The 12,621-nt window shown below is 30.2% G+C and overlaps 1 protein-coding gene across 4 annotated transcripts; it reads left to right on the top strand.

Moving 5' to 3' along the window:
- The first annotated feature begins 7,390 nt into the window (after positions 1-7,390).
- LOC122300587 (transcription factor bHLH153-like) lies at positions 7,391-11,782 on the top strand. 4 transcript variants are annotated; one of them, XM_043111355.1, is made up of 6 exons: positions 7,391-7,973; positions 9,695-9,814; positions 10,182-10,247; positions 10,562-10,621; positions 10,847-10,891; positions 11,258-11,782. In XM_043111355.1, exons 1-6 carry the CDS (start codon positions 7,959-7,961, stop codon positions 11,408-11,410), a joined length of 459 nt encoding a protein of 152 aa, XP_042967289.1. In that variant the 5' UTR covers positions 7,391-7,958; the 3' UTR covers positions 11,411-11,782. The 4 variants fall into 4 exon arrangements, with proteins under 4 accessions (XP_042967289.1, XP_042967291.1, XP_042967290.1 ...); XM_043111356.1 differs by having other exon boundaries at positions 7,394-7,973; positions 9,667-9,814; positions 10,562-10,627; XM_043111354.1 differs by having other exon boundaries at positions 7,395-7,973; positions 10,562-10,627.
- The last annotated feature ends 839 nt before the right edge of the window (positions 11,783-12,621 follow it).

Here is a 12,621-nt window from a genome sequence, read left to right as displayed (position 1 = left end):
TAATTTTATATTTTGTAATGTAATGTAATATGTAGTAGATTGCATGCATTTTGGTTTTTCATTTTTATATATTTTATTATTCTGGACAATGTTATGGTTTTTAACATTACCTCTTAAAAAAATTTTCACAAAATATATGCTTTTTTTTTTCTTAAGTATGATTTTCAACATTTTTTTAAAAAAATTTCTATAATAAATATAGGCTTTTATATAAAGAGAATTATGCTTTTCAACATGGATATTTCTTAAAAAATCTTTAATATAATATAAGTTTTTATTAACAAAAATGCTTTTAAAGCCTAAGGAAATACAAGAAGGGGGGGAAAAAAAGGCACTTGGAATCCGGATTTTACAAAACCCGAACCCGGTTTCCGGTTCGGGTATACCCAGGTTCACGAGTCGGAACCCGGATGAAGAACCCTATTCTAAAGTGACTTGAATCTATCTTCTAAAATCTAATAACGAAGTTCCTTTAATTTTCTAGTTATTTCATAAGATAATAAAAAAAGTCAGTGTGATATAAATGTTATTATTATTATTCGATGGTGATAAATGTGTCACATCTTATATAATGAAATGTAAGTGAAATAGTAATTTAGTATATAGAATTTTCTATGATTTAAAGTGAGAGACACATAACGCGTAACTACAAAATTTATAACAAAAATTCTATAAAGCACACCCCTTTAGTAGCACGAAATGCACACCATCCATCTCATCATAGGGTGAAATGTTAAATTTACTCTCTTTTAAAGCATAACCTGATGTGTGTTTTCAGAGCTTCGCCCACGACATTTAGAAGCAAAGTTGTATTTCATTCTGTCTCTCTCTGATATGTCATTCTATGTTTCAATCACTACTTTCTCTTGTAATCACTTTTGATATATTTGTAGCTATATGTATGTGTATATATATATATATAACTTGGATAATTTTTTTTTATGCCCTAAAAGTGATTTTTTTTTATGTAATTATGCTATGAATCTCTCCCCTTGAGATCACGGACAAACAGAAGTTCTTGAGGATTTTGTCAACAAAAATTCATAATAGGATGAAGGAAATGCGTATCTTCACTTGAACATCAAACACCCGGCCAATGTATTTGTCTTGGCATGCTGTAATCTTTTCATAAGATGGCTCTTTGCAGTCATCCCATTCGTTTGCTAAGAAATTATGGAGAAGCAGTTCCTGGTTGACACAAATGACAAGTTGCGCGAAACGTATGGGCGAAATGCTGAAAGAGGAGCTGTGCGCCGTGCGAGAGGCTGAACTCGAGAATCTACGTGGGAGGATTGGAGATATGTTGAAGTTGAACTCGTACGTGAGGAGAAGAAGCTTCTGTATTGTTTTTATTTTATTTTTTATTAATGGCTTTCCTCTAGCACGTACGGTTGAATTTATAATTAGGTAAATACTCAATAAATATTATATCATCTATTTTATATATTTATTTCTTTTTAATCGATATTTTAAATAGAGTAATATTATATATAGTTACAGGAGCGGTTCAATACAAATTGAAGCCTAAAATAAAATTTAAATTAGTCATCCGTAATTATAATACAATAAAATATAACTTATTATATGAAATATTTTCAAAATTTTCGATAAAATGAGATTACAATTTTTTTAAATTTATATTTAATATAACAATTTAAAATGAGGTTTCAATAGAAATTTTATACCTCAATTTAGCAAGATCTTAAAAAATTATTTAAAATATAAATAATTCATTGTATTAAATATTAAATTTAGTATTATGGAGCTTTGTACATTTTGAAAAATATAAAATTTATTTAAAATTTTATTTAATTTGGAAGCTTTTCATATAATGAGGACCTTAGGTAATGGCTTCAATGGCCTTACTATTAAACCTGTCATGTACAGTCATGAAACGTATAAATCTAATATAATTATTTTAAAAAAATTATAGTCCTACATTTATTTAATTTTTTTTAAAAAATAATGCTATAGTTACATATTTTACAACTGTAAATATAATTTATATTTTAAATATGCGTAAAAAACCTTTGAGTAATCTGAACCATAATCGAAGAAGAAGAAGAAGAAGAAGAAGAAGAAGTTTTAGCCCAAAAACGAAGTGATCTGCGAAGTGGGTATGTTAGGGTATGACGGGCCGAGTCACTCGGTTGAATAGATGAACACCAGCTGTTGGAAGAATATTATTGGGCTTCGTATCTGTTCAGGACTTAAACCCTGTCAGATCTACTCATTCAAATTAATTAAAAAATAATAATATTTATAATTTTAAAATATGTAAATTCTGCGTACCATATTTAAAAAAATAGGTAAATTTAAAATCTACATAAAAAAATCATATTCTTAATGGTGGACCTTTTTTTTTTTCCTCTAAAAAGAAGTGCACAGAATTTACACACTTTAAGACTGTATATGTCATTATTCTAAAATTACAATAATTCAAGAGTTTTTGCAATAAATATCTTAAAATCTGTTAAATCATCACTTCTCCTAAATTATTAGAGGAGACAAAATGTAGAGTAAAAGCTTGAAGTTAAAAATAGGAAATGATAGTGTATGACTATCAAATATGTCTACCAAATGTGACCACTCATGATATATTTTTTATTATTACTTTTCTTAATAGTTAAGGAAGTGATTATTAGTAAATTTATATATTTTTTCTTAATAGTTAATGATGCTTAAAGAAAAAAAAAACTTATTTGTACTAAGATACTCATTTGATAATCACCTTAACATTATCCTTTAAAATTTGTGCTTTAATATTTTATTAAATCATTACTTAATTTAAAAAGTACTTAATGGAAAAAAATAAATTTAATTATATATTAACAAAACCCCAATGCGAGACTAATCAAGAATTATAAATGGGTCATGCTACATAGACCGATGGTCTATCGATAGCTAATCGATTGTTTTATTTTTTTTATTTTTATTTTTTATTTTTTAATTTTTGTCTTAAACATTAAGTAATATTTTTTTAATATTTAAGAAAAAAAATAAATTCAATACATTTCTTACCATATAAAAATAAAATAAAAATGCACCTGTAGGTGCAAATGCTCGGTAAATATCTACCTAGCATTTCTCATTATAAATTGACGGAAGGAAAAGAAAAGAAAAAATTAAAAATTAAAAAAGAGTACAATTTGTGTAAACAGCGGTGCTACCATGGACCGCTACTTTGCCTCTGGATAGCATTGCTTTTTCTTATTATTTTATATTTTTATTTTAATAAAAATAAACATATATCTAGCATTTATTTTATATTTTTTAATATATTTAAATATTTTTAAAAAATAAAAAAATATATATCAATATATTAAAAATTAATTTCTTAATTATTAAATAAAAATAAAAATAAAATTTTAGAAGCGGCATAGAAGAGTTTCTCCTTGTGTAAAACAGGCTTAAGAAAAAAAAATAAAGCGGAACTGTAGTTTGACAGAGAATATTTTGCATAAATATATGTGTTATTTTCAGGAAGAATGGACTCCCAGAAACGTTTGCCTTATTGTGATTGGAGTTTGTGCCGTGTGGCAAGCAATAGCTGGAATGATAATATAATACGTAGACGTTTTCATCAAGTTGGACAAGATAGGTAGATAGACGACCTAGATTGCTTGAACTTTTCCCTCCACCAGGATACTGCATTAATTATACCTAAACCATGCAATCTTTTGCAATCCATCAAAATAATTTCCACGTTAAATAAAGTTATCAAAAAGATCTTCCGGCAAAATATAAAGTATAAAATTAATCATGCCACTAATCTTGTCTTTAAAAAAAAAAAAATTAAAAGAGATGTATTATTTTCTAATTTTATAAAATAATGCATGTTGACGTTCTATTATTTCTTCTATTTTTTTATTTTTATTTTTAAAGAAAAGTAATTCAGTTAAAAAAATATTTAATATCACAAATTGATATAGTTTCATGTAATACGTTAGATCTATTTTATAATAAAAATAACTTTATAATCTAATCCACCTCATAAAATTACGTTGAATTTACATTTGTGAGATTTGTTGTGGCTAAAGTATTTATAGTTTTTAAAATAAATCATAGTTGCAGTCTTGAGTTTGCAAACGTCGCATAATTATTTTGAAAAAAATGAATAAATACGGAATCTATATAAGAAAAATTAATCTTTTAACAATATATCGTATTCTTTTTTAAAATAATTATACGATATTTACACATTTAAGATAGGATAACCCAATTTTTAAATAAATTTTGAAATAATGATTCGATCGGTATCTTATCACCATCATTAAAAAAGTGAAAAGAATGAAAATAGGGTCGCGGTTGTTTTCTTTGTGAAAAGCATCTGCCTTTGATAATGATTTTGCACCTTCTACAAGTCTTTGAACCCACCAAAGGGAAGCTGCAGGTTGACCCCATCAAACTTTGACATTATTAACCAACTCCATTGAATAATCGAGACTTTTGGTTTATGCATTTTCCTCCCACTCACATGGGATTTAGCATCCAGTTTATTATAAGTTGATTGTAATGATTCAATGAAATCATATATGTATATATGTTGATTTGATTACTGCTTTTTGAAAAACATATAGCTCATTGATATGACATTTGAATTAATTAGTAGATAAATTGTCGTTTTTATTGAAATGATCGAAATCTAATTTGTGTGAAAAAAAGAAGATAGAATAATTAACATATGTACATGCACACATATGCGCGTGTATATAGAGATATATTAAGAAATGAAGCGTTGAGTATTTCTTTCTATGAAGGGTGAGATTGAGTCTCTGTTTAGATAAAAATATTATCTATTAGATATTTGTTTATAAAGAGTATCAGCAATAGTGAATATTAGACCAGTCACAAAAAGAAATAGTGTATTGGTAAAGTTTCAAATGCATTATTTTAGCTTATGACGTCGTGTTTGATATGTAGACATCTCATAATGTATCTAGTTATGAATGTAAACTTTTTTAAAAGATGAAGGATGACAATTTTCTTTAAAAAGAAAGGGAGAAAAAGGAGAAGATAAAATAATTAACGCGCACATACCTGCAGATATGCGCGTGTGATATATAGATATATTAAGATGGGGGATCAATCACTTTCTGAGTGACATTGAATGTTAGAACCACATGCATGCCAAAATGGTAGTACATGGATGAAGATTGATGTCATATTCGACACGCTTTATAAGGAACAGAAACCATGTCTTATGGCATAATTTCAGGTTGGATTCATTCTCGTGATCAAGACTCCAATCTAGAATTGCAATTTGCAAAATGGCTAGCTAGCTTCAATATTCTTGTTCCAGGTCAAATTTTGAGACTGACCAACAACATATATGCACTCAAGATACCCATAATTCTCTCTCTCTCTCTCTCTCTCTGACACATGATAAAACACGTACGTACGAGGGAATTGCTATTAATTAGATATTCATGCGTGGAAGAAGTACGAGAAATTCAACACCAAATTAAGATTTAAGTTGGTAATTGGTGGATGATAAAGACCGGCATGCATGTATCTACTTAGCTATATATTAATTGCATGTACGTACACAAATTAGTCAAAAAAAGAACGTATATATATATCATCATCTTAATTACTCATGGCTTTGCTAGATAGAGTCAGAAAATACAGTCGGCGTACAGTCGACTGTACGGAATAAATAAATAAAAAATTATAAAAAAATTATTTTATATTCAGAAAGACCTATATGAATAAAAAAAAGTTATAAAAATAAATTTTTTTTCATGTAGGTTCTGTATTAATTCATTTTTTTCTCCACGACTGCACGCTGACTGCATTTTCTGACTGTAAAAAGTATTTCTCATACTTTTAACATGAATTTGAAATAAGCTTCAAGCGCTGCCTTACGCTCAGTACTCTTCATCATGAACACACTTCATCATGAACATATCTTTTTGCATGCATGCATGGATTATTATATTATTTGGATGTCTGCATTTCTCATTCTGATCAATATGGTTACTCGATGTTCGTCTCAGTACCATTAGTTGACATGGCCATTCAGATCATGATGAAGAAAAGAGATTTCATTCAGAGTCATTAGGTGGAAAATTAAACATGCCTCGGATTTAGACGGATTTTTAGGGGTACAACATGATTCAAATTATTAATTCTGACGTCTAAATTCAATATTCGAATCGAATCAGATCATCTTGATCACTATCAAGATTTTTGATCCGTGGTTCTCAATTTATTTAGAGAAATGTTAGAATAAAAGCTTACACTACATACTCCAAGCTAACTAAAATGTAATTTATCATTTTTATCTTTTTATTTAAACACACATTTAAGCATTAAAATAGAACAAAAAATCACATATTAATTAGGTAAAAATGCGTATTGTAAATACTTCCATATAGAATTTTTCATTTATTGAGTACTCGATCTCTCAAACCTAATACTAACTATCAAGAAAAATTATAAGTCATCTCTTTCTATAAAATGTGAGGTTAAGTAGTTATTTAGACAGAGAGTGTTCTCTCTTAGATATTTGTCTATAAAGAGTATCAACAATAATGAAGATTAGACTAATCACAAAAGGAAATAGTATATTGGTGTTCTTAATGTATTATTTTAGTTTATAATATCATGTTTGATATGGGTACATTCCAGTATGTATCTGATCATGATGTGAGTTTCTCTGATGAATTATGGCAATTCCCTTAAAAAAAGAAAAGGAAAAATGATAAACCTAGCTACAATTTGTCTACAACTATTTATCAATATATATATAGGCCAACTATTTATCAATTTGTCTATAACTTTTTATCAAGTATTTTATTTTTAATAAGTCATGTGATTACGTGGTGGTTCCACGTCAAGAGAGCCATTCGAATAATAAATTTCAGATGACCCAATATCGATATCCTAAAATTCTTTATTCCTAACATATTTATGTTGATTTCTGTTTATTTAATAAACCCCACTATCTACATACCATAGAATTCTTTTCCAATCTAAATATGTTTTTTTAAGGAGTCCCAAGATTTTCATAAAACAATTAAGAAATAAAACTAAAAAATCTCTCATGAGTTTTAACATTAACACTGCTATACATTAATCTTTGTTGAATGATCATCCTTTGAAGAGTAGTCTTTGTTTTATAATTAATTTAAGAGAAATATTATTTAATAGTTATTATAATCATATAAGAGCTGTTCATCCTTGGGGGATAACAAGTAGACATTGTTTTTTATATTTTTTTAATATTTCATTTTGTAGACTATTTCAACCATAGTTGGAACAGTAAATTTATGTATGGTTGAATTAAATATTTAAATATCTATTTTTTTCAACACGGTTGTACATTAGCTGTCAAATAAATACTATATATTCATATTTTATTTCATAGCTTTTTATTATTAAAAAATGTAGATTCTAAACTAAACTCTATAAAACACTTTCGCAGTCCCTTACCTTCCTCTACCCCTAGCTTTCTTCTACGCACACGCTCGCTCGCTCTCTGTCGCTCTCCCTTCCTCTGTTTCAGTACCTTCCGTTCTCCTACCATTTTCCTGTTCTCCAACTGATTTCATCTCTCGGAAAAGATTTCAGAATAAATATATATATATATTTTCCTTTGGAGCACTATATGCCAGCCAATTCCATGGTTTCAGCGAATTTTAAGTTCGTAGCTTATTCCGTGATTGCAGTGAGAACCGTGTACATGGATTTTGCATAAAGTTCACTACTTTGCACTTTGAAAACCCAATAAACTCTAGCTACCACTTGTCTAAACTAATAGACCGTGAGAAAGAGACGACGAAAAAGAAAGAGTAGCTTGTTTTTCGGTTGACGGGAATAATTAAAGTAGAAACATCAACACAGGACATTTTTCTATTGGTTTCGATTAAAGTTTCGCGTAGATTGGGTGATTTCTGAGGTGGGTTTTGGAGGGTTTGGCTTAAAGTTGTAGATCGTCGGGAGTTCCTGTTGCAATGCAGACTCTTTCTGTAAGTTCTCAAAGCATTAAGCCTTTCATGATTTCCTCTCAATTTATGCGCTAATTTTATCTCTCTCTTTTTTATAATTATCTTGCTTTCCTTTATGAAAATAAGTTACTTTCTTTTGTTTAAAAATTGGGTGCCAAATTATCTCTATCAATGATGCCCTGTTAACCTTCTGATCAAAGTATTTCTGCTGCTGCTGCTGCTGCTACTACTCCTTTTTCTTTTTCTTCTTCTCCTTCTTCTTCTTCTTCTTCTTCTTCTCTCTCTCTCTGTCTCTCTCTCCCCCATCTTTTTTCTTCTTCTTCGTTTTGAATGATTGAACGGTTGGGCTTGTGTTATGACATTGTCCGTAGTCCAGACATACGCATTATGGATTACTTGCTGTTTATGGTATTCATCAACATATTATTAAGGCTATTAAATAAAAGTGGGTAGCCGGATCATATGCGCAAACTTGGATGAATTTACGGCTCATTCATGCCTTGTTGAATTTTTAATCTTGTCCGATCAAATCCAAAATTTTTAATTCGTTTTGTTCCGAACCATACCCACAAAAGATTATTTTTATTTTTATTTTTCATAATTTTGTATCATATAAAGAAACCCAATCAATTTTCAGTTTTCAGATTGGCTTGTCGGTGTGGTGTGATTAATAAAATCGTGGATCCTTGGCCTATTTGAAAGAATTCAGTGGAGAGTATTACTGATGAAATAGCTTTGGCAATTACAACTTTATTATATTATTATTATTATTATCATATATACTTTGATTTTGATTATTTGTATTATATTAACGCAGTGTAGGTAATACCGTTCTTCGTGGATTCATGGACCTGTTGTCTGCATTTGATGATATACTTTTTAATTAAGTATTTGTAAGAATAGCATTAGATATATCTATATATATATATATTATATGATGTTTTGAATTGAGGGTTAACCTCTTACCAGTGCATGTCTGGTTTTTTTATGATATGAACTTCAATAATGTTGTGATTTTTTTTATTTTTGCATGGTTTCGTGTACGATTCATATAAAATTAGATTATTTTAAGATATGGTGTCAATGCCAATATGGTATATAAAAGGCTAAAAATGATTGACCTCTTACTTAGATGCTTCTTAAAGTAATGTCAATCACATTGGATGGTCAGCCTTAATTTGTTATTACCTTGGGTATTGCCACACGGGTGTTCTGCAAGTTGTGCATGTATTGATGTTTTATGCCTTCTTACTAGGACTAGGATTGGAACAATCGAGCATGTGACCTTGAGGTGAGAGAGAAAATTTCACCCAGCATGAGGTTTCAATTGGACTTCCATTAATGATTTGATTTCCCTCTTGAATATTTGATTACAGTTTTCCTGGATTTTTGTTTGATGGGGTACTGCCCCATATGCATTTCCGTCTCATCTTTTGTCTGTTTTCTGCTGCCTTGTGTGAAAAAAAAAAAAAAAAAGAAGAAGAAAAAGACATAAGTTATGGTAGTTTGGAAACCCTTTCGTATGTTATAGACTTTGATCTAAAGATTCCAGTTAAAACATTTGCATAATGAACTGTTCTGGATAGTCTGGTGCAAGTTTCCAACAATCAGAGAAAATTTCACTGATGGCTTGTTTAGATCTATATATTTTCCAAGTGGAGTGTGGACACGCAAGTTGATTGCCTTTGTTGCCTCTTGTCTTGTTATTTTCCAGACTCATTGTTATTGCTATTTCTAACTAGGGAGAACAAGGGTTTGAATTAGGAAGGATGACAGAGCACAAAAGGAGCCCCTGTTCTGTTGAACAAAGCAGTCTCACTTCTCTTGCATCCAAACGACAGAAGGCTGATCTGTCTCCTAAGGTTTCTTCTGCGCCATTTCCTTTTTTCCCCTGCTATCTTTCTGTTGTTGGAATATGGTTTCCTTGTAAAAATATGCACGAAGTAAAGTGGGTAGTTACCGAATATAAAAGTAATGCTGAAAGGTCAAAGTGCCTTAGTAGCCACCATTGCTAAATTATTATGAAGAACATCTGAATGCACTTCTTGAAAATTCAACCACCTCCCTGGTGCAGTTTAGACTCCCTGTTGGAGCTGGTTCAATTTGTATGAACCCAACTACCGCTTGGATGTTATCCAGATGGAAGTATAGCATACTAGGGATCTATCCTTCACTTTGATATCTGTAGTTTTCTTATGCTATAATTTCTATTTGCCGCTTTAACAATAGGAGAGGAAGGAGAAGCTCGGGGAGCGAATCGAGGCTCTACAACAGCTTGTTTCACCATATGGGAAGGTAAATATGGAAAATTGATCTTTTTAATTAAATCATGAGTTCTATTAAAGCACTGATCTAGGAAATTGACTTTATGAACTTCTCACTGGCCATTCATCTCCAATAGAGTCTATGCAAATTCTTTTAACGTACTGTAACGACCATAAAGTGAATGGTAATAGGGGCTGCCCTAGAGAAAAAGAAAAAAGAAAAAAGGATGTTATTCGGGACATATTTTGCTGTATCTTGGTCATAGCTCATCTGTTAAAGCTCTCTATGATATAGAGCTGTTCACCATTGCTGTGCTTTTTGAAGCTTTTCTGATTTCACTGCAGACAGATACAGCTTCTGTCCTTTCAGAGGCAATGGAATACATACAGTTCCTTCATGAACAAGTTAAGGTCTGGCCTTTTCCTGCTTTGGTTTTCTGAACTATCATCAGCAGCCCATGTGTTGTTCCCTTAGAAAGTGTTCAATGAATGCAACCATGTTTGTGGTGATAACATTTGGAGTTTGGAACTGCTGATGTCTTGTCCGTATTCAGTTGACATTGAGAGACATGTATCTATCTTATTATCTGGAGATGTGAGTTTAATCTGATTGCTTTTGGGTGCTTTCAGGTGTTAAGTGCTCCGTATCTCCAAAGTAACCGAAGTATAATGCAGGTGAGCATGAGGCAGCCATGAATTGAATGGCTATAGGGTATAGTTAATATGGAATGGCCAAATTTTTTTATTTCCCCCAATCATCTTTGATAAAATGGTGTTCTATGGTACCTTCAAATGGTAGTAAGACACTCGGTGTAGTCGGAACCCATGGACACGAAACGAGTCATTCTGTGGTATAGAATTATCTAAACAATATTTACTTCAATGGGAAACAAAAATTATTGCAACTAATCATGGCTCCAACTTTATAGTTATTAGGTCATTCAAAATGCCCTTTCCCAATCACCAAAATGCCATTTAACTGAACATAGTTGGTGAGGAGTTATGACTAGAATATAAGACATTAGTTATTCTGTCTTCCAGGACTTAGGACCAAACAGTTTGAGAAGCAGAGGTTTATGTCTCGTTCCCGTTTCTTGCACTGCGGGAGTTGCTCAAAGCAATGGTGCTGATATATGGACCCCCATCAAGACAACCTCTCCCAGATTTGAGAAGGCTATTTCTCAATTCCTTTGAGAGCTTGTTGCTCCGAAACCAAAGCGTATTGAAATTTGATGTAGCCAGAGTGGTGGTGTAAAGGGCAACCAACCTTTTACTGTGCAGCAAGGTTTTGTCGGGCAGAGGCAAATTTGTGACTGAAAATATTATCACAATGCCATCATGGAAATCTGGAACGTGAATAGGCAATCTTTTACCACTGTCTGAAAGCAATTTCCTGACCATCCTGATTTTTAAGATGGTAATGGTAGAAGCTTTCTATGTAGTATGTATATTTAGAAACTTGATTTGTACAAGGATAATGAACAACAAAGCAATGAAATCATGGAGCTGGATATATATTAATTTATATAAATTCCTTCCTAGGGTGATCAGAAAAGTTCCTGCTGATATGCAATTTGTTAAGTGTGTGTTCGAGATTGTGGTGAAAATATACTTTATAGCTTTAGGACTTAAAGAGCTTTAAGTAATAAGTTTTACTGTTAATTTTTTTTTTTTACTATTTGGTAATTATATATTTAAATTATTTTCAAACATGTTACATTTGTTTAAAAATAAATTAAAAGTGATTTTTGAGGTAAAAATGACGATTATTTAACTTTTTTAAGATTATAACTATATTTTTAAAAGTTTGAAAATTATAACTATTTAAAAATTATATAGATATTTTCATTCATTGACAGTATTTTTAAAATTTGAATTTCCTTTTGGCATTATCCGAAAAGCATGTTCGAAGAAAATAATTAAAACTCAAACGGAAGTTTTAACTTATTTAAGATTAAAAAATATTTTAATATAGAACATCCAAATAACATAATCTTTCCAGTAAAAATCTTTCTAAAATTATTTAAATATTTTTTAAGACTCTTAATTCAAGCTCTCAATGGCCGAGAGCAATACAAAGTCTAATTGCTATGTGCTTGCCAGACTTGTGCATTTGAAGTAATCACGACAATAGAACTGGGAACGTGGAATAGTATAAGAAAAATCAGATTTTAAAATTGAGCTTTGTTATTCAACACGTTACATACTACACTTATTTATATTTTATTTTTTTTATTTTTCTTATTTTATTCCTTCTAAAACAAAGTTTAAATGAAATGAAATGAAATATTTTGTTAAAAGTTAAATAAAATCTTATTATAATATAATTTTTTAGTAGTAATTTTATTTTAGAATTTGAAAATGTTGAATTGTTTATTATATTTTATGTAGAGATTTGAAAAAAT

This window comes from Carya illinoinensis, chromosome 2, assembly GCF_018687715.1.
Source record: "Carya illinoinensis cultivar Pawnee chromosome 2, C.illinoinensisPawnee_v1, whole genome shotgun sequence".
Lineage (NCBI taxonomy): Eukaryota > Viridiplantae > Streptophyta > Magnoliopsida > Fagales > Juglandaceae > Carya > Carya illinoinensis.
Note: the sequence above shows the minus strand (reverse complement) of the source record. Positions and strands in the feature narration are given on the sequence as shown.

Bases quoted from the DNA above. Each gene is read 5' to 3' on its own strand.
- LOC122300587 (XM_043111354.1), top strand. The intron at 10,628-10,846 runs GTCTGGCCTTTT...GGGTGCTTTCAG, and splicing joins TCCTTCATGAACAAGTTAAG to GTGTTAAGTGCTCCGTATCT. The intron at 10,892-11,257 runs GTGAGCATGAGG...TCTGTCTTCCAG, and splicing joins GTAACCGAAGTATAATGCAG to GACTTAGGACCAAACAGTTT.